The 21,273-nt window shown below is 42.8% G+C and overlaps 2 protein-coding genes across 4 annotated transcripts in view; both read left to right on the top strand.

Moving 5' to 3' along the window:
* LOC148426834 (serine/arginine-rich splicing factor 6-like) overlaps positions 1-12,384 on the top strand; it is a 20,212-nt gene extending 7,828 nt beyond the window's left edge. Inside the window, exons 3-6 of the mRNA XM_088409149.1 lie at positions 1,147-1,265; positions 1,340-1,542; positions 1,614-1,691; positions 11,582-12,384. Coding sequence (XP_088265275.1) covers positions 1,147-1,265; positions 1,340-1,542; positions 1,614-1,691; positions 11,582-11,969 — 788 coding nt within the window. The 3' untranslated portion in view covers positions 11,970-12,384. The remainder of the gene's footprint in view (positions 1-1,146; positions 1,266-1,339; positions 1,543-1,613; positions 1,692-11,581) is intronic.
* Positions 12,385-12,498: 114 nt separating this feature from the next.
* Positions 12,499-21,273, top strand: part of l3mbtl1 (L3MBTL histone methyl-lysine binding protein 1) — a 53,908-nt gene continuing 45,133 nt past the window's right edge. For 2 of the 3 annotated variants that reach the window (XM_088409147.1, XM_088409145.1), the window contains exons 1-5: positions 12,505-12,669; positions 14,432-14,649; positions 14,724-14,878; positions 15,013-15,182; positions 16,526-16,646. In XM_088409147.1, coding sequence (XP_088265273.1) covers positions 14,746-14,878; positions 15,013-15,182; positions 16,526-16,646 — 424 coding nt within the window. In that variant the 5' untranslated portion in view covers positions 12,505-12,669; positions 14,432-14,649; positions 14,724-14,745. Of the gene's footprint in view, positions 12,670-14,431; positions 14,650-14,723; positions 14,879-15,012; positions 15,183-16,525; positions 16,647-21,273 lie in introns of all 3 variants that reach the window. The other variant, XM_088409148.1, reaches the window with a different exon arrangement.

The raw sequence follows: 21,273 nt of genomic DNA, 5'->3' as shown, positions 1-21,273 counted from the left end.
CAGTCGTTCATGACATTCGTTGTCTCATGGGCAGCCCAGTCATTCGGGCTGTCTACTTTTTATTTTTGGCGTTGCATCTTAAACGATAGATCTTGTGAGTTGTTGCATTGCTCTGTCAAGTTTACGCCACTCTTGGTCGTAATGAATTTTATGTCACTATTGGTCTTGGGGGTACAACAGTTGGCCACTAGAGAGCAGAGTTTACAGTATCTCTGAGATAGATCATTGTGGCCTAAGAAAGGAGCTTGTAAAACTCCTTTTGTATGTGTGGATTTCTTTATGTACATCACAATCAGGCACACGGAATCATTTTGAATATTTTCATGTGATGATTTTGAACTTACATCTATTTTGATATTCATCATTAACAAAGTCCTTGATGTTTCAATTTGAAAGAGTCCAGTTGCGGGCTGAGGCTGAGAGTCCATTGAGGCTAAAGATGACTGGCTAAGATGACTGACTGACTGCCTGTCCCGTTTGGCCTTGGCCTTCGCCTTTACAATGTGTGTGTGACCTTTGCCCCCCCCCCCCACCCAACCCCACCCACCCCGATCCTTGGCTGACCTAACCGGAAGCCATGATGACTTCAGCCTTTTGCCAATAGACCAGGGGCGATGGCCATGGTGAGGATTGCCATTGGTTTTTATGTTGACAGCGAACGCGATGCGGGAGCGCCTCCACTGTTCCGCTCGCGGTCGTACCGATCGTCAAAATGGCCGACCTTTGTTTGCCTAGCTAGTCAATCGCAATGAGGAGCTCCTGTACAGGTGGCTACCTCCCGTGTTGTCTTGTCTTCCAGGGTTGGCGGGTATCCAAAGAACATCACTGCGCTTTTTGTGTTGCAAGGCCCAAATGTCAAAGACGTGGCCTTTGTATTGTCGGGGAAAGCCGCAGTGGTGTTCTTTGCGGCTGAGATCAGCCACCAAATGCGCAAAGTTTGTAAAGCAGACGCGCAAAACATCTCCTTCCGTCTAGCCTTGTGATGAGGAAATGACACCGTCACGCCAGTTCATTCAGTGAAGACACAGCTAAAATCCCTTTGTTAGCCACTGCCGTGACCGCTGTTTCATATTTGAATCCGCGGCCTTCCTGACTGCGCCCCCACGCCCTCCATGTTTTTTTTGTTTTTTTTCCCCCCCTCTCAAGGTGGCGGATACGGCAGCCGCAGCCGCACAGGCAGGGACAAGTACGGACCTCCGGTTCGTACCGAATACCGTCTGATTGTGGAGAATCTGTCCAGCCGCTGCAGTTGGCAGGACCTAAAGGTACGACTCGAACTTTGGGCTCTTGTCTGTCGTTGAGCGCTCATGACCTCGCGCTCGTCGCCTCTCTCTGCCAGGATTTTATGCGTCAGGCCGGTGAGGTCACTTACGCCGACGCCCACAAGGAGCGCGCCAACGAGGGGGTGATCGAATTCCGTAGCCACTCAGATATGAAGCGCGCTATGGACAAGTTGGACGGGACGGACATCAACGGCCGAAAGATTCGCCTGGTGCCCGACCGGCCCCGTCGGCGGAGGTCCTATTCCGGCAGCCGTTCCAGGTGGCAGTGTTTTCTGATTGGAGCCACGTTCAAACATGTTCAAAAATTGATTACGATACGTACGTTGGCAGATCTCGAAGCCGCCGGCGCTCTCGCAGCAGGAGCCGCAGGAGCAGAAGCTCCAGGAGTCACTCTGGTTCCAAGTCCAGGTGAGCAAAGCCATTGCCTTTGATAAGCCGCAGCGTTGTGCGTCTTGTCAATTGTCATCTTTTTGCCATAATACCGTAATTTTCCAAATGACAAAAAAAAAAGACAAACTTTTTTTGCCTCAAATCAAAGGCCAAATGTATGGGTACCAGTGGTTCTCAACCTTTTTTCAGTGATGTACCCCTCTATGAAATATATTTTCAGTCTCTCCTTAACCAGTGCAAAGCATTTTGAGTTTAAAAAAAAAACGACTTGCCGTCAGCGTCTGATTTGTTCAACCGAAGACCCATTCAAACTTCTTTTGACGAGTTAGCCCCCCCTTTTTAGCCCTTCCTTAACCAGTGCAAAGCAACTTCTTTTTAAGGTTTTAAACATAAAATGACTTAAAATGTTGATTTTTTTTTTTTAAATTATTTATATATATATATATATATATATATATACACACACACACATATACACACATATACACACACACACACACACAGTGGGCCCCCGTGTTACGGACTTAATCCGTTCAGCGGCTACGCTCGTAACTCGAATTGCTCGTATGACGGGCAATCCAAACCTATGTTAATTAGTGAATGCGTGCAACACATGCAAAAACCATAGGTAAAATCATCACGACTTTATACGCGTATTAAAAATTAACATAATCTACTGTACAGTTAAATTAAATAACATAAATATACAAAGGAAAAATGACATTTACATTTACCTTTGCAGTTAACCCGCAGAATTTATTGATTTTTCTTAAACAAGAACTTTTCTCAAACTAGAATATATCACCGGCGATTTCCTTCTCTTTAATCCATAATAGAAGAAGCCTCTCCATTTTGTTGTCGACCGAGGTCCGTCCCCCGGCAAGGAAAGTCTTGCCCTTAGAAGATTGCCAAGCGGTTACGGCCATACTCACTAGCAAGGTTAACTATGCGTGCGCCTCCTTCGTATTTTTTTATTATCTCCTGCTTGGTTTCTATTGTCATCATCCTCTTACTTCTTCCTTTACCGCCACTAGCAATTTTAGAAGCCATGTCTAACAGATAAAGTTTGCAAAGTCTTCACAACATTCCTTCCTTCCGTTTTTCACTCATTTTCTCTCCTTCCTTCCATCCCGACCAGCTGTGCCATCAAGCTAGATAAAGGCGTTCGGCCAATAGCATATCGGCATTTCTGTGATTGACGTGACGCCGGCCAATAGCATATCCGCGTCTCCGTGAGTGAGACCGGGACTGTGACCTTAATCGACCAATAGCATATCGGCATCTCCGTGACTGAGACAGTGACTGTGACATTGAAAGAGCAATAGCGTTCAGTGTTACCGTGACAAGTGTGAAAATTTGATTTCGTTGATGCAGCAAAGCGAAAATAATTGTACGAACACATTGACCGGCATGTCTGATTGTTCGTAAGACGAAAGGTTTGTGCGTAAGAGGGGGAGAAAAAACGCCGTGGTCCACGCTCGTAAGTCGAAAAGTTCGTAAAAGAGGGAGTTCGTAAACCGGGGGCACACTGTATATTTATACAGTGGGCCCCCGTGTTACGAACTTAATCAGTTCAGCGGCTAGGCTCGTAACTTGAATTCGCCGTATGACGAGCAATCAAAACCTATGTTAATTAGTGAATGCGTGCAAAAACCTTAGGTAAAAACGTCACGACTTTATACACATATTAAAAATTAGTAATATAATCTACCGTACAGCTAAATAACATAAATATACAAAGGAAAAATGACATTTACCTTTAGGGCGACGTGACTTGAGCTGGTGGAGGCAGAGGGGAGCAGAGACGAACCCGCAGAATTCTTTTTTTTTTTTTTTTTTTTTTTTTTTTCCATTAAACGAGAACTTTTCTTAAGCGAGAACATATCACCAGCAATTTCCTTCTCTTTAATCCATAATAGAAGAAGCCTCTCCATTTTATTGTTGACTGAGGTCTGTCCCCTGGCAAGGAAAGTCATGCCCTTAGAAGATTGCTTGCTTTAATAGCTTCCTTGTTCTTGAGAATTGTACCGATTGTCGAGCGGTTACGGCCATACTCACTAGCAAGGTTAACTATGCGTGCGCCTCCTTCGTATTTTTTTACTATCTCCTGCATCGTTTCAATTGTCATCATCCTCTTACTTCTTCCTTTACCGCCACTTGCAATTTTAGAAGCCATATCTAACAGATAAAGTTTGCAAAGTCTTCACAACACACCAACCAGCTGTGCCATCAAGCTAGATCAGGGGTCGGCAACCCAAAATGTTGAAAGAGCCATATTGGACCCCAAAAAAAAAAAAAAAAAAAATGTCTGGAGCCGCAAAAAAATAAAAGCCTTGTAATGAAGGCAACACATGCTGTATGTATCTATAATAACTATATTAGCCTACAATCAAAATGATTAACTCCGAACACATAATGAGGCTTCATGATTAAATGTTTATTTTTCCTGCAGTGCATCCTGACACACCACATGACTACTGTTGTGCGATGCCGCCTCAAGTTTAACTAAATTACAATATTAATGAATTTATGAATTTATGTTTCATTGTTTTGATTAAATTAAATAAAGCGGATTATAGAAGATTTTATTCATGAGGATTCGAAAAAAAAACAAAATGGAACGTGCATGAGGTGGCCCTTATCTGGGCAATAGGGCAATCATCCACATACCTGCATAAACGCGCAGTCTGTTCAATATCGATCATATCACTGGCAATTGAGTATGCTGGCGCTGAATTAATGTCCTTGTTGACCGGTGTTGCCTGCCATTTTAATCGTTCTTTCCTTCGCTATCTTGGCGGAGAGAGGGGTGTCTTTTTTTTTTTTTTGGTATTATCCCGGTTTTGTTTATGAAGTCCTTAAATTGGTGTTTTGATATGTTGATGAATGACTCCATGTAGTCACCAACTGTAAACGGTTTGCCACGTTTTATTATCTCCCGGGTTGCAACGAAACTTGCAGCAGTCGTGGAGTTTGGAGAGGCAATCCACTTCCTAAATATATTTTTGCGCTCCTCTAATTTCTGCAGAAGTAATGCAATCACACTTTTTCTCTCAATGCCAACTGGGTACTCGGCTGTAAATGTAGAACGCCTTCCTTGAAAATGTCGTTCCACATTGCTATTTTTGTTATTTGACAACTTCTCGCTACAGAGCAAAAATTCAGGCAATCCTTCTGCAGTTAGGCAGAGAGTTCAGCAGTTTCACGGGTGGGAGGGGGGGAGAGTTCAGCAGTCTCACGGCCTGGTGGATGAAGCTGTTCCTCAGTCGGGTGGTGCGGGAGCGGAGGCTCCTGTACCTCTTTCCGGAGATCAGGAGGCTGAACAGACTGTGTGCAGGGTGGCTTGTATCGGTGACAATCGTGACGGCTTTGCGGCCGAGGTGGGTGGTGTACAGGTCTTGCAGGGAGGGGAGCAGAGCACCAATAATCCTCTCAACTGTCCTCACGATGCGTTCTATTGCCTTCCTGTTGTAGTCGGTGCAGCTCCCGCCCCACACGGTGATGCAGCTGGTGAGGATGCTTTCGATGGTTCCTCTGTAGCATGTGGTCATGATGGGTGGTGCGGCACTTGCCCGCTTCAGTTTGGGCAGGAAGTAGAGACGCCGCTGTGCTTTCTTGGCCAGAGATGCAGTGTTGGTGGTCCAGGAGAGGTCATCGCTGATGTGCACCCCCAGGAACTTGGTGCTGCTCACCCTCTCCACTGCAGCACCATCGATGGTCAGTGGGGGGTGTTGGGTGCGGCCTCTCTGGAAGCTGACGACCATCTCTTTGGTCTTGCTGATGTTTAGCAGAAGGTTGTTGTCTTTACACCATCCGGTCAGAAGCTCCACTTCTTTCCTGTACTGGGTCTCGTCGCCGTTGGAGATGAGGCCCACCAGTGTTGTGTCGTCAGCAAACTTCACAAGGTGGTTGGAGCTGTGGGTTGCTGTGCAGTCGTGTGTCAGTAGGGTGAAGAGGAGGGGGCTGAGCACACAGCCTTGTGGGCCCCCCATGCTCAGGGTGATCCCGCCTGAAATGTTGTTGCCAACACGCACCACCTGAGGCTTCTGGCTGAGGAAATCCCGCAGCCAGTTGCAGAGTGAGGTGCTGAGGCCCAGTTTGTCCAATTTGCAGGTGAGTTGTTGGGGAGTTGTTGAACGCTGAGCTGAAGTCTATGAACAGCATTCTCACATATGGGTCTTTCTTGTCCAGGTGGGTGAGTACCAGGTGGAGGGCAGAGCAGATTGGGTGGTCTGTGGATCGCTCTGCCCTGTAGGCGAACTGATATGGGTTCAGGCTGCGGGGCAGGATGGATTTTATGTGTGATAGGACTAGTCGTTCAAAGCACTTGTGAAGGTGGTGGTGTTTTCTGTGGGCAGGTGGTCTTCTGTTCCTCAAAGCGTGCAAAGATACTGTTTAGGTTGTTGAGCAGAGTGATGTCGCCTGCAGCTTTGTGGTGCAGGTGCGTAGTCTGTGATAGCCTGAATGCCCTGCCATAGGCTGTGTGCATTCTTGCTGTCCTTGAAGTGAGAAGTTATCTTGTTTGTGTATTCTTGTTTGGCTTTCCTGATGCCACGGGACAGGTTGTCTCTCGCTGTTCTCAGGGCTGATTTCTCCCCAGCTTTGAAGGCCTTGTCTCTGGCCCTCAACAGTCTGTGGACATCTCCTGTTAGTCATGGCTTCTGGTTGGCCCGTGTGGTGATCCTCTTGATGTGGGTCACGTCGTCCATGCATTTGGTGATGTAGGAGGTCACCGTGTCTGTGTGAAATATCTGTGATGCCGTATTAGGTGGCTGCTTCAAAGCAGTCCTGTAGGGCTGAGATCGCCTCCTGTGGCCACACCCTTACTTCTTTCAGTGCTGGTTTTATGACTTTCACTCTTGGTCTGTATGCAGGCATTAGCATAATAGTGAGGTGGTCAGAGGCACCGATGTGGGGAAGGGGGGTGGCTTTGTATGCTCCTTTGTGCTGAGTGTAAACACAGTCCAAGATATTATGTCCTCTTGTTGCAAAGTGGATTTGTTGATGAAAGATCGGGAGAACAGTTTTGAGATCAGCATGGTGCAAATCCCCAGCGAGGATGATGAAGCCGTCTGGTTGTGCTGTTTGTTGTTCACTGATAGCCTGGTACAGTTCGTTTAGCGCCGCACTTCTGTTGCTGTTGTTAGTTGGGGGGATATAGGTAGCGACCAGCATGATTGAACTTATCTCCTTTGGCAAGTAGAAGGGGCGACACTTCACAATCATGAATTCCGCCACAGGTGAGCAGTTTGTATACTACAGTGGCATCCTGGCACCACGTTTCGCGGATGTAAACACACACGCCGCCACCATGCGACTTTCCCCTCTCTGCGAGAGCCCTGCTGAACTGTAGCATGTTAGCTGCTCTAGATGTATAGCGGAGTCCAGAATGTTACTATTTAGCCAGGTTTCCGTGAAAACTAATACACAATAGTCACTTTTCGGTTTGCTGATCTCAGAAGTCTGATATCGTCCATTTTGTTGTCCAGTGAACGAACGTTCGCCAAAAGGATAGATGGTATGGCCGGGCGAGTTGGGTTAGCCTCTAGCCTAGCTCGAATACCTCCTCGCTTGCCCCGCTTCCTCATCCTGGCGCACCGCTTCCGGCGCCTCCTTTCCGGGGGAGGGGTAGCAGGCGAGTCCGGTGAATTAGCAGGCCGGCGTAGCTGTCCCAATTCCCTTAGCGAGTTCTCCAGTTCCGTGTTTAAAAGTTGGCAAATGTTGCCTCTCCGGATTTGTAACAAGACCCGTCGACTGTACAAGTATTGTGGCGCAAACTGATCGGAAAAACTTTCAAACACTTGTTTGACGAACAAAACAACGCATTGTCGGAAGAGCGAGTGGCCGCTGCGTCTACACGCGCCGCCATCTTGGAGGAGAAAAAAAAAGATGAAAAATACGTAAAACAGGGAGTTTGTAAACCGGGGGCCCACTGTATATTGTTTTAACTCTTTTTGAGCACAGCCATTAAATCACATCTTTTCAGTTCTATCTGATAGTTGTTCAAAAAAGTTGACACCTTAGCAAAAATATCTGCCAAAAAAAAAAAAAAAACAGAAAAGGCACAGGGAATATATTTCAAAATGAAAAATATTGAAAAAATGCGCAAAAATGGAAAAAAATCAAAAAAAGCAAAAAAGTACTTTATACAGTACTGTATTCATCAAATAACTAAGTGATATTAGTTAGTAACTATGTTAAGAATTCTTCAAGCGTTACAGTTCCCGACGTTTGATATCTTATTTTGAAATGCATGCTTTTAATTTGTCGGGTCGCATACATTTCCGTTTCACGGTCTCTGCGCGTCATTCGGCTCGTTCCGGTGACGTAGTGAATGACAACGTAAGCTCATATTTATAGTTTATTGTCATTTATGTTGATAACGCACGCTACTGCCTATGTTTAGTAAGCGATGAGTGTTTATTTTGTTTATGTGTTCGTTTGTGTAGAGGTTGCACTTTGTAGTTAGTACAGTCGGCCCCCGGTTTACGAACACCCTCTTTTACGAACATTTCGACTTACGAGCGTGGTCCGCGGAGTTTTTTGTCCCCCACTTACGCACAGACCGACCGTTCGCCTTGCAAGCAATCTGACATGCCGGCCATTGTATTTGTTCATATATTTTCGCCTTGCCACGTCATCAAACAGTAGTTAAAGCTTATCACAGCAACGAAGAACGATATTGCTCTTACAATGTCACAGTCACTGTCTCAGTCACGGTCTCATTCAGATGCTATTGGCCGGCGTCACGTCAATCACAGAAATGCCAATATGCTATTGGCCGAACGCCTTTATCTAGCTTGATGGCACAGCTGGTCGGGATGGAAGGAAGGAGAGAAAATGAGTGAAAAACGGAAGGAAGGAATGTTGTGAAGACTTTGCAAACTTTATCTGTTAGACATGGCTTCTAAAATTAAAAACTGTACAGTAGGTTATGTTACCTATTTTTAATATGTGTATAAAGTCGTGATGTTTTTACCTAAGGTTTTTGCACGCGTTGCACGCATTCACGAATTAACATAGGTTTGGATTGTCCGTCATACGAGCAGTTCGAGTTACGAGCGTAGCCGCTGAACGGATTAAGTTCGTAACACGGGGGCTCACTGTTGTTGTTAGTTGTTGCTAACCCGCTAATGTTGGCTAAAAATACAGTAAATTCATAGATTAAAGTTCGGCAATTGTTTATATGTTTGTTGACTAAGATTGTTGATTTATTATTCAACAGATACTACATGATACACCACACATGAGCCAAAATAAATGTGAAGTTCAACGTGATGGCTCGCGTACTCTTTCACCGGCGTCTTGGTGCAGATAACCAGTCCTGAGAACAAATTCTCAACAAACTAAGTAATATTAGTCATTTAATGAATATACAATAATGTTAATCAGGATAATGTATTGTTAAATACTAGGAGAGAGGAAATAAAATACACAAAAAATTTAAAAAAAAAAAATTGTTTATGGTTACTGCGGCTATATTGGGACATACATAGAAATCTAGGAACTGATACCCTTCTTCGTGGGTTTCAGGCTTCGCGGGGTGTTGACACCCCCATTAACAGCAAAGTTGGGGGGGGCATCACTGTATAGAGTAATCCCTCGTTTATCGCAGGGGTTACGTTAAAAAAATAACACGCGCAAAGTGAAATCCGTGAAGTAGCCAGCTTTTTTTTTTTACAATGCAATACTAAACTATAGAATAAAACCAAAAATCAAAACCTATTTTAAAGCCCCAAATTTGCTTAAAATAATCATTTTAAGAGGGTAATACAAAGTTGGTAACATTGTCACTCGCATATTTCCCAGCTATGCCTCTGTCCTGAACCCGCACATTGTTATGAGTAGCTGTTGAGCTCTTTCTTTTTCTGAGCAAGATTTTTATAAACGGATATGCCCAGACATCGAATTAAAGTGAAGCCTCTTATACATATTATTTTCAATTTTCTACAAAAGAAATCGAGGTAAAAGTCAGATTTCCAAAGCTGCGCATTTCTCCGTTGCTGTATGTGTGTCTACATAGTGTGTGCGTTTGCTCTCGACATGCCTACAAGTCACGTGACCAGTTACCAGAGACCAAGCTGTCAATCAATGTGCTAAGCTGTCAATCAATGTGGTAAACGATACGGCACTTACAGGAGAGACACAGGAGAGACGAAAGCAAGCTTTTGGATCCTCTTGCCTTTTGTAATAATTTGAGAAGTGAAAAACCAATACAGTACAGCGTCAATATTTTATTTCGAGACAACAGTAAAGCCCCTGAGCCAATCAGGATTCAGAGCACAATGCGCTGTAAAAAAATATCTACACTGTAAAAATATCCATGAAGCAGCGAACCCGTGAAAGGTGAACCGCGATACAGCGAGGGATTACTGTATACATGTATATAAAGCTCAGAACTCAGAGAAGAGCACACCCAGCACAAACAGAGCTACATATATTATCAGCAACAGCTTACTCGCTTGAGCTTGTAGGCAAGCTTCTGCGGGCCCGGCTTGTGATTGATCGTCGGCCCTGCAGTTTGATCAGATATCATTGTTTATGGGGCGGTTGTTGTAGCCACCACCCTGCAAATGGATACCGGCGGAAGTTTACAAGATTATGCATCATCCAAAAATGCTTCTCGAGTGTACTTGTTAGTTCAGTTTGCAAATCCCGATTTGAAAAACAAATTTAAACGAGAACTTCAATATCCAATTGGAAATGAAATAAGTAGCACGCCATTGAGGCAGCCAACATTGATTTTAATTGTATTTATGCAGAAATAAAAGCTCAAATCCTGCCGTGCATGATTTTAAATAATTAATATAATACTAGTAAGCGATTGCAACAATTTTCCTGCACAGAATTTTCAAGTGAAAAATAATAGCCGGAAATGTGTGCTCGTATTTGCTTCAAGAGAGCCATGTACGAATATCTAATAGACATTAACACAAAAACACTGTACACTACGCAACTGAAAAAATAAAAAAAACAAAACAAAAAACCTTACACTCACAATAAGTATTCCCAATCACAATGCACTCCATTTGAGGCAAAGCTTTTGTGTTCTATCAAGGTAAGGCTGGCTTTTCTAACAAAGTTTACTGGTCTCTGGCGCCACCTATTTATTGTCTTGAGGTGTTACACAGAGTAATGAATTTTTTTTTTTTTTTTTGACCTTTCACAATTGATGCTCAAAACAATGGCGTAAAAATTGCAGGAAAAGCAATATAGTAGATGAGTTTACAATGCATGTGAAAAATAAAAATTGTTTTATGCAAACAAAATGGTTAATTCATGACCATATGCATAATCAACACTATATGCCGAGCTGCAATAGATTATGGACAACAGCGTGTGCAATTTTGAACATTCAACTGATTTTAGTTATCTGTAAGACATTTAATCTCCCTAGTGTTTTTTTTTTCAATGATATATCCAATATATATATATATATATATATATATATATATATATATATATATATATATATATATATATATATATATATATATATATATATATATATATATATGATTGACAATGTTTAAGAATGGGCACAAGGGTTAATCGTGACAGCCAATATCGTGATTGCGATTAAGATTAGATTCATTATTTAGCCCTACTATGCTTTGTTATAAGGAGCGTGCAATGTTCTAAACTTCAATAAAGCTGAAAAGTAACACATTTAAAATTATTTTATTTTTTTCACGGTTTGTAATTGGGGTCCTTGGAAAATTTGCTTTCTAAAAGGGGTCCCTGAATCCCAAAAATTGGAGAACCCCTGCCTTAATGTACATAAGTTTCAATTTAATACCTTAAGTGTTTGGGATTTAATGTTCAGACTTAAAGGTAAAATTCGTCCCTGGCATTGGATGGAGTGCGATTGAGTGATTTGTTGAACACGAGGCCATTTTTGTTGGCAGGTCGGGTTCACGCAGCAACAAGAGATCAGCGAGGAAGTCTCGTTCCAAGTCGGGAGAGAGCGAGTCGCGTTCCCGCACTCGCAAATCCCGTTCCAGATCCAAGTCCAAATCACCGTCCCGCTCCCCCGACCGGAAAGCCAAGTCCGGCTCCAAGAGCGGCTCCAAAGTTAAGTCGGAGTGTGACTCCCGCTCGCCGTCCAAGGAGAAGGCCCCAAGCGGCTCGGCCTCGCCCACCGAGAACGGCAACGAGGGCAAGCGGGACCGATCTCCCTCGTGCTCACCGCACCTGGATGATGGCGATGAGCGGCGGTCTGTGTCCGGAGAACGGTGCTCAGCCTCCCCCCGCTCTAGATCGCCTTCACGCTCTCCGTCGGCCTCTCGGGATTAGTGTCCGCTTTGCGTTTCCTACGATCGTCTTGAAACCTTTTTGTTCTAGCCGTGCTAAGGGAGATTCTCACTTGGAAATTCATGCGTGAGCTACGCCACCTTACTTTGGCTTCATTTCTTGTTGTATGCATTCAGAAGCAACTTTTCCCGTATATTGCTCACTTTTCCTGACGTTTCGATTGACTGCCCCCCCTAGTGGCCTCGTCAAATTACACTATTCAGGAGCAGGGTGTGAACACCCCCCCCCCTTTTTTTTTTCTTTTTGCAGAGAGATGTGTTCAAAAAGCGCGTAGCAAAAATGTTGCCTTTGAAGTCAAGACCAGCGGAGTTTGGAGGGTCTTGTGGACACGACCTCCTAAATTATGGAAGTGTTGCATTTTTTTCATGTATGTTTATTAAAGGTCTTACACTCATAAGCGTTCGTCTGTTGTCCGAATGAGGTGCGTGCCTTCGCTGATCACGCGTTGCTTGGAGACCCAATTTAACGAATCCAGCTCGGACCGTCACAAAGCTACGCGGTTCCGTCGGAACATCGAGCTTCGCATGCGTCCGCGCATGCGCATTGGGGTTCCGGGTACCGCAGTAGAGCCGAGCTGGTAAACTCCAAATTTCAGTTGGAGTGACAATTAGCTCAACGTTCACTCACGTTCCGTGACCGGAGCGTTAACAATTGGTTTCCGTCAAGGCATTTCTTCTTCGCGGTGAGACTTTTTCACTTGATTGAGGGCGCCGAGCGTCAGCCGCGAGCGTTTACCATCAAGTGCAGCAAATGGCACCGCTGTAATTTGCTAATTGCCTCAATTAGTCGCCAATGGTAGCCACCGTTTTTTCTGATTTCCAGACAAAAAGCTCGACTTCGTCACGTCGTCGAAAAAAATTGTTTTGAATCGATGTCACCGGAGCACGTCTCAGCATTTATTTTTAGTTTCATGATTTTCAGCCACTACTTCCGCCATTTCATACGAAATGTATAGACTTCTCTTAGTCCAAGAACATCTATACACATGGCGTCCGCTCATTTTATCGGAGCTCCGCTCTTTTTTCAAATCACACATCGTATCCTTCAATAAATTAATCGGAAGCAGTGACGAAAGCTGGGTCGCCTCCTCCCTCCTCCCTTCAAGCTTTTTTTTTTTTTTTTTTAACTATACGGTATCTCAATTGTGACGCCTGAATTAACGCTCGGGCCCAATGCTTTCATAGCTCTTAATTCACTGTAAAAATAACGAGTAATGTCAAGAGTGTTTGGCTCAAACGCATCGGTGAGATTTAGGGCTCGCGGGCCGGTTCTGGCCCGCAGACGGGTGTATTCCGGCCCACGTGATGATTTTGTAATGTTAAATTTAAAAATGAGCCGAATCTTTTTTTTTTTCAATCAGTGCAAAATTTGACATGTTGTAAATCATAGCAATGATAATGTTTAATGATTAATAGTGATGTTGTGTTGGTACTATTTTAGACAACTGTGAAGTTATATAAATAGATTCATTGATTTTATTGGTCCTGCCCTTTTGGGGATAGATTTTTCTCTATGTGGCCTGCAAACTCTAACCACCACAAACATATGGCCTGGTGGCTGGTTCTGGCCTGCAGACTGGTGAAATCTGGCCCAGGTGATGATTTTGTCATGTAGATGAAAAATGAGCCAGATATTTTCAATCAACGTAAAACTTAAAAAGTCTTACAACTAATAGTAATGTTTGTTCTATGATTGATAGTGATGTTGGGTTTGTACTATTTTGGACAGTGTTATAAAAATGATAATTCAGAAGTTTTTTAAGTTCTACAAATGGATACCATGGTTTTATTGTTCTGGCCCACTTTAGAATCGATTTTCCTCTGTGTGGCCCGCAAGTTCAAACAATCACCGCTGTCAAACAGGTTCCGTGTGCCGGTTCTGGCCCACAGGTGGGTTTAATCCAGCCTGTGTGATGATTTCGTCGTTGAAAAATGAGATGGACTTTTCAATCAATGCAAAACTTAAAATGTTTTACGATTCATAGTAATGTTAATGCTTAATAGTAATGTTGTGTTTGTGTACTATTTTGGACAGTATTATAAAAGAATAATACATCTGAAGCTTTTGTTTTAAAATGATACATCTAGATGCCAAGGGTTTATTAGTCCGGCCCATTTGGGAATAAATTTTTCTCTGTGCGGCCAGAAAGCTCAAACCACCCCTGGTGGCAAACATATGGCCCGTGGGCCCGTTCTGGCCCGCAGATGTGTGTAATCCGGCTCATGTGATGATTTGGTAATGTTAAGTTTAAAAATGAGCTGAATTTTTTTCAATACACCCCTGGTCAAAACTGAGCATTAGTCACCTCATTATTCAGAAGGCTTTCCAAAAGAAAACAAACAAACCGGATGTGTTGCAGTTCATCAAGCTTGAATTTGTCTTTAGAAATTGCCCAGGAGCTCTTCTCTGAACGTCTTGGTCATCTTGACTCTTTTTCTCTCTAGTGGAAGCTCAAAAGCCCAATACGATGCATTTGTGGATGGACAACGTCTCACGGGATCCGTTAAGATCACACGCCATGCGGATTTGTCTTTTTGGGGATATTCCTGTTGTTTGGTTTTGGGGGTTCCATCGAGTTGGACCGTGTGAGGCGTGAAGGTCAAAGGTGCCGTCTGTTATTGTTCTAAGGCTCAGAAGCAGCACTAACGTATCTAGTGGCAAGGTAAGGAGGCCGACATGCGAATGAATGCCACTGGGAAAGTCAGACCATTCTGAAAAAGGCATGTTGTGCCGCAGCGCTCCGAGGGGCAAAGTCAAGATGGAGGGTACTCCCAAAGAGCCCGAGTGCGACCCCGCAGCGGGCCCTCCACCAGGCGAAGGCATCCTCCTGCACGGGACGGATGGTGCGGCTGCTGCACCCCGGGCGTGCGCCGCCGCTCTGCTCCTGTCCGGTGAGCTGCCCTGCTTTCACCTAATTGTAGCCCCCGAGCTTTCTACTTTTGCGCAGGTCCAAGTCGTTAGACAGCTGTTGTTGCCTTGATCCGTGGCTTCCTTTCAAACCGTGATTGTTTGCACTCTTTTCTAGCTCCGGCTCCAGGTCGTCCCAAGGTGGAGCTGTCGACCGCCGCGGCGACAGACCCAACCAATGAAGCCCTCAAGCCCGCTTTGACAGCGCAGGTGGCGGGGGCTTGTAGCATCGTCCACGTCCTGGAGTGGAAGGATGGTGTGGCCATCCTGCCCGGAAGTAACCTCAAGGTGGACCCAAAGCACTCACACTCTTCACTGGAGACCACTTCACTTTTTGTATATTTAGCCGAAGTCTAAAAAGAAAAAAAAATCACGGTTTATATAACTTGAAAACAACAATGTCACATTTATTATTCTTATAAAATAATCTCCCAAATCATGCCAACACAGCATCACTATTAATCATCAAACATTAAGTTACTATTAGTCGTAAACATTTCAAGTTTTTCATTGTTTGAAAAAAAATGGCTTATTTTTAAAGTTTACGTGACAAAATCATCACGTGGGCCATATTACACCCATTTGCGGGCCCTATGGCTGATACCCGTGGTGCTTTGAGCTTGCAGGCCGCATAGAGAACCAATCGATCCCCAAGGAGGCCAGACCAATAAAATCTCAATATCTATTTATATAAATTTAAAACAACAACTTAAGATTTAGGCTGCACAATTAAACTGAATTTTAATCGCACATTTTTTCATTGGTTTTCACTCAGCAAGTTGGCTGTGCCAAGTTTTTGCCATGTCTTGGGTTAATTTGTTTTCAATATTATTTATTTTCGTTTATTATTATTGGCTGTAAGTATGAAACTTTGAAGCCGTGTTTATATACTGCTTCGGGGCATTAAATAGACATGTTTGACCAAACATGATGAATAATCGTGATTAATAATCGTGATTTCAGTATTGACCAAAATAATCGTGATTATTATTTTGGGCTTAATCATGCAGCCCTATTTCAGATTTAATATTCTTTTATAATACTGTCCAAAATAGTACACAAAATCACTATGAATCATCAAACATTAACATCACTATTAATCACAAAACTTTACAAGTTTTTCACTTATTGAACTCGGCTCATTTTTAAATTTCACATTACAAAATCATCATGCGGGCCGGATTACACGCTTCTGTGGGGCAGAACCGGCCCACAAGCGGTATTTTTGACACCAATGGTTGTTTGAGCTTGCGGGCCACAGAGGAAGAGCTCTTCCCAAGTGGGCTGGACCAATAAAATCACGGTATCAATTTAAATCACTTTAAAACAACAACTTCAGATGAATTATTTTCTAATACTGTCCAAAGTAGTACAAAGACAACATCACTATGAATCATCAACCCTTAACATTACCATCAGTCGTAAAACATTTCAAGTTTTTCATTGATTGAAAAGAATGCAACTTCTTTTTAAACTTTATGTGACAAAATCATCACGCGGGCCAAATTACACCCGCCTGCGGGCCAGAACCGGCTCGCAGGCCCTATGTTTGAAACCAGTGGTGTTTAGAGCGCACTTAATTTTCCTGTGCATCCAAATTGTAGGATTTATCTGTTTGTGTGCTTCTTTAGTTCTGCGTTAGCGAGGTGGGAGCCTTAAGTACATTGATGGCTCCGGTGAGCGGCAATCAAGCGTCCCCGGGGATGTTCGCCAGACCCGGCGCCGCCCAAAGCTCCACGGCAGACAAGTCAAGTAAGCCCTTTTGCGTTGTGTGCTTTGACATGGACGCACATCATCCTTTACCTCATGGCGCCATTTTCACCAGTACTTTTTCTGATGCAGTTTTTGCTCTTTGCCAGTTCATAGTAGATGTTCAAATGGATTGGCTTTGCTGTTACTCTAGTACTCTGCAATGTTGCGAGTAAAAAAAAGTCATGTCATGACTGTAATGCATTAGTTTCTGCTGTTACGTTTTATATATATTTATATATATATATATATATATATATATATATATATATATATATATATATATATATATATATATATATATATATATATATATATATATATATATACAGTCAGCCCCCTGCTTACGAGCATCCTGATTTGCGAACATTCCGCCTTACGAGCGTGGATCAGGGAGAATTTTGTCCTCCGCTTACGAGCAAACCTCTCGTCTTGCGAGCATTCCGACAAACCATCCATTGAGTATGTAGAAATGTTCTCGCCTAACTGCGTCAATATATTCAGCAGTTGCGTCATCTACAATCATTAATAGATACTTATGGCGGTAACGTGAACGCTATTGGTCTTACAATCTCACACTGACTGTCTCACTCACGGTGTCTAAATATATTACCATTTAAGTGTAGTGTTTGTACAGCTAAAGGGAAAAACAGCTGACATGAAATTAAATGTGCCGATTGCAGGACAAAGAATTGTCATTAGTTTAAATGTGTGTTTTTTTTTTAATTAATTGTCAATACATTCCAACCGTTTAAAAAAAAGTGCGAATAATTATCAGTCAGTCAAGGAGACGCCAATATGCTATTGGTCGATTAAGGTCACCCGGTCTCACTCACGGAGATGCTATTGGCCGGCGTCACACGTCAATCACAGAAATGCCGATATGCTATTGGCCGAACGCCTTTATCTAGCTTGATGGGACAGGATGGAAGGAAGTAGACAAAATGAGTGAAAAACGGAATGTTTTGAAGACTTTGCAAACTTTATCTGTTAGACATAGCTTCTAAAATTACTAGCAGCGGTAAAGGAAGAAATAAGAGGATGATGTTTTAGTATCTCCGTGATTTGCACCATGACTGAAAGAGTTACTGTAACACTGTAAGACCAATAGCCTATATGCGTTGCCGTATTAACTCAAGAGGTTAATCTCTGCACCCTATTACGGGTGATGATACAGCGCCATATAATGGTTGCTTGACAAGATTGCATGTCAGGTTAGTCGGCGATCTCCCGATATGCATTGGGACAGCGTCATTTTTGCAATTTTGTGAGTTGTAACCAAAGGTGAACTGACGCTCGAACAAGCCATAAGTGTGCTGCCTAGTAAATGCAACACACACAACCACCTCTCCGCTTCCACCGTGCACAATTCACGTCGGGAAAAACAGTTGACATGAAATTAAGTGTGCCGATTGCAGGACAAAAAATCGTCACAGATTTAAATGTGTTTTAATCAATAAGATGTCAATACATTCCAACCGTTTAAAAAAAAAGTGCAAATAATTATCAGTCAGTCAAGGAGACGCCAATATGCTATTGGTCGATTAAGGTCACCCGGTCTCACTCACGGAGATGCTATTGGCCGGTGTCACACGTCAATCACAGAAGTGCCGATATGCTATTGGCCGAACGCCTTTATCTAGCTTGATGGCACAGCTGGTTGGGATGGAAGGAAGTAGAGAAAACCCTGACTGAAAAAGTTACTTTGACACTGTAAGACCAATAGCATATCTGATTTACCGTATTGACTTAGAGCATTCATCTCTGCTCATCTCTGCTTATCTCAGCACAAGTCACGTCTTTCCAAAGGTAAAAGTCATTTATCCTTTGTATTTGTTATTTAATGCAACTGTACAGTAGATTATGTCACTTAATATTAATTTATGTATACAGCGTGATGATTTTACCTAAGGCTTCTGCGCGCGTTGCACGCACTCACCAATTAACATGGGTTTGGATTGCCCGCTATACGAGCAATTCGAGATACGAGCGTAGCCGCTGAACGGATTAAGTTCGTAACCCGGGGGCCCACTGTATATATATATATATATATATATATATATATATATATATATATATATACATATATATATATATATATATATATATATATATATATCTTATATACGTCTTATATATATATATATATATATATATATATATATATATATATATATATATATATATATATATAGACGTGTGCCTCTTCTCAGGGGAAAGGTTTCTGAAATATGTCAGTTTACCCGTATTCTGGAAGTGGGGTTCGAGTTCAATACTTCAAACCAGTCAGTAAAGTGCTTATCAAATCCCATCTTGGCCAACACGAGTTTGAGAAACATTCAGTCCATCCGATCAAAGGCTTTCTCTGCATCAAGGCTGAGACGCATTGATGTATGTGGGTCTTCTCTAGCTGTGGATAATGTTTAATGTGCACCTAATAATATTTATACCCAGCCTTCCATTATTATTGACTCTCTCAAGTGGCCAAAACTCAGTATTTTCACATCATTACATAATAGACATAGTATGGGTCTGTAAGAAGCACATTGTGTAGGGTCTTTATCCTCTTATCCTTTATCCTCTATATTTATCCTGTATCACTGAGATGATTGCCTCAGCCCATGTTTTTGGTGGGTCTTTGAAATGTAGTGCGTAATAAAACACCTTGTTTAACAATGGGACAAGCTCCTCCTGAAAACATCTATAGAACTCCCCCGGAAAGCCATCTCCGCCTGGTGCCTTGTTATTTTTCAGTTTTCCAATAACAAGCTTAATTTCTCTTTTAGTAATCTCCTCCACCAAAGTTTTAGCTTCCCTCTCCTCTAATTTGGTAAGACTGATAGATTGTAAAAAAAATCTTTATCATATTTTCTTTATTTGGTGTAGGAGCCAATTAACAGCGTTGGAATAATTTATTGATTCTGTGAAGAGCATTAATTTAAATTTCTGTTGTTGTATGGTCAATGGATGGACAGTTATTTGTTGGTTGTTTTCACTGCCCAATGGAAATTTATGTTACTGCCCTTTAAGGGAAGGAGAGAGGTGCCTGACACTGGCCCTTTAACATCACAGGTGGCAGTTGAGACTGATTACAGACCAGAGCCACAAGGTTTTTGACCGTAATGTTTGTCTTTATTTAAGTACAGTCAGCCTCCGGCTTACGAGCACCCTGATTTGCGAACATTTCGCCTTACGAGCGTGGATCAGGGAGAATTTTGTCCTCCGCTTACGAGCAAACCTCTCGTCTTACGAGCATTCCGACAAACCAGCCATTGAGTATGTAGAAATGTTCTCGCCTAACTGCGTCACCATATTCAGCAGTTACGTCATTTACAATCATTAACAAATACTTATGGCGGTAACGTGAACGCTATTGGTCTTACAACCTCACACTGACTGTCTCACTCACGGTGTCTAAATATATTACCATTTAAGTGTAGTGTTTGTACAGCTAAAGGGAAAAACAGCTGACATGAAATTAAATGTGCCGATTGCAGGACAAAGAATTGTCATTGGTTTAAATGTGTGTTTTTTTTTAATTAATTGTCAATACATTCCAACCGTTTAAAAAAAAAGTGCGAATAATTATCAGTCAGTCAAGGAGACGCCAATATGCTATTGGTCGATTAAGGTCACCCGGTCTCACTCACGGAGATGCTATTGGCCGGCGTCACACGTCAATCACAGAAATGCCGATATGCTATTGGCCGAACGCCTTTATCTAGCTTGATGGGACAGGATGGAAGGAAGTAGAGAAAATGAGTGAAAAACGGAATGTTTTGAAGACTTTGCAAACTTTATCTGTTAGACATAGCTTCTAAAATTACTAGCAGCGGTAAAGGAAGAAATAAGAGGATGATGTTTTAGTATCTCCGTGATTTGCACCATGACTGAAAGAGTTACTGTAACACTGTAAGACCAATAGCCTATGTGCGTTGCCGTATTAACTCAAGAGGTTAATCTCTGCACCCTGTTACGGGTGGTATTACAGCGCCATATAATGGTTGCTTGACAAAACTGCATGTCATGTTAGTCGGCGACCTCCCGACATGCTTTGGGACAGCGCCGTTCTTGCAATTCTGTGAGTTGTAACCAACGGTGAACTGACGCTCGAACAAGCTATAAGTACGGTGCCTAGTTAATACAACACACTCAACCTCCCCTCTGCCTCCACCCAGCTCAATTCACGTCGGGAAAAACAGCTGACATGAAATTAAGTGTGCCGATTGCAGGACAAAATAATCGTCACAGGTTTAAATGTGTTTTAATCAATAAGATGTCAATACATTCCAACCGTTTAAAAAAAAAGTGCGAATAATTATCAGTCAGTCAAGGAGACGCCAATATGCTATTGGTCGATTAAGGTCACCCGGTCTCACTCACGGAGATGCTATTGGCCGGCGTCACACGTCAATCACAGAAGTGCCGATATGCTATTGGCCGAACGCCTTTATCTAGCTTGATGGCACAGCTGGTTGGGATGGAAGGAAGCAGAGAAAACCCTGACTGAAAAAGTTACTTTGACACTGTAAGACCAATAGCATATCTGATTTACCGTGTTGACGTCGAGCATTCATCTCTGCTCATCTCTGCTTATCTCAGCACAAGTCACGTCTTTCCAAAGGTAAAA

Source organism: Hippichthys cyanospilos, chromosome 2 (assembly GCF_059441005.1).
Source record: "Hippichthys cyanospilos isolate Australia breed blue-spotted pipefish chromosome 2, RoL_Hcya_1.0, whole genome shotgun sequence".
Lineage (NCBI taxonomy): Eukaryota > Metazoa > Chordata > Actinopteri > Syngnathiformes > Syngnathidae > Hippichthys > Hippichthys cyanospilos.
The sequence above is the reverse complement of the archived record's forward strand: the minus strand, read 5'-3'. Positions and strand labels throughout refer to the sequence as shown.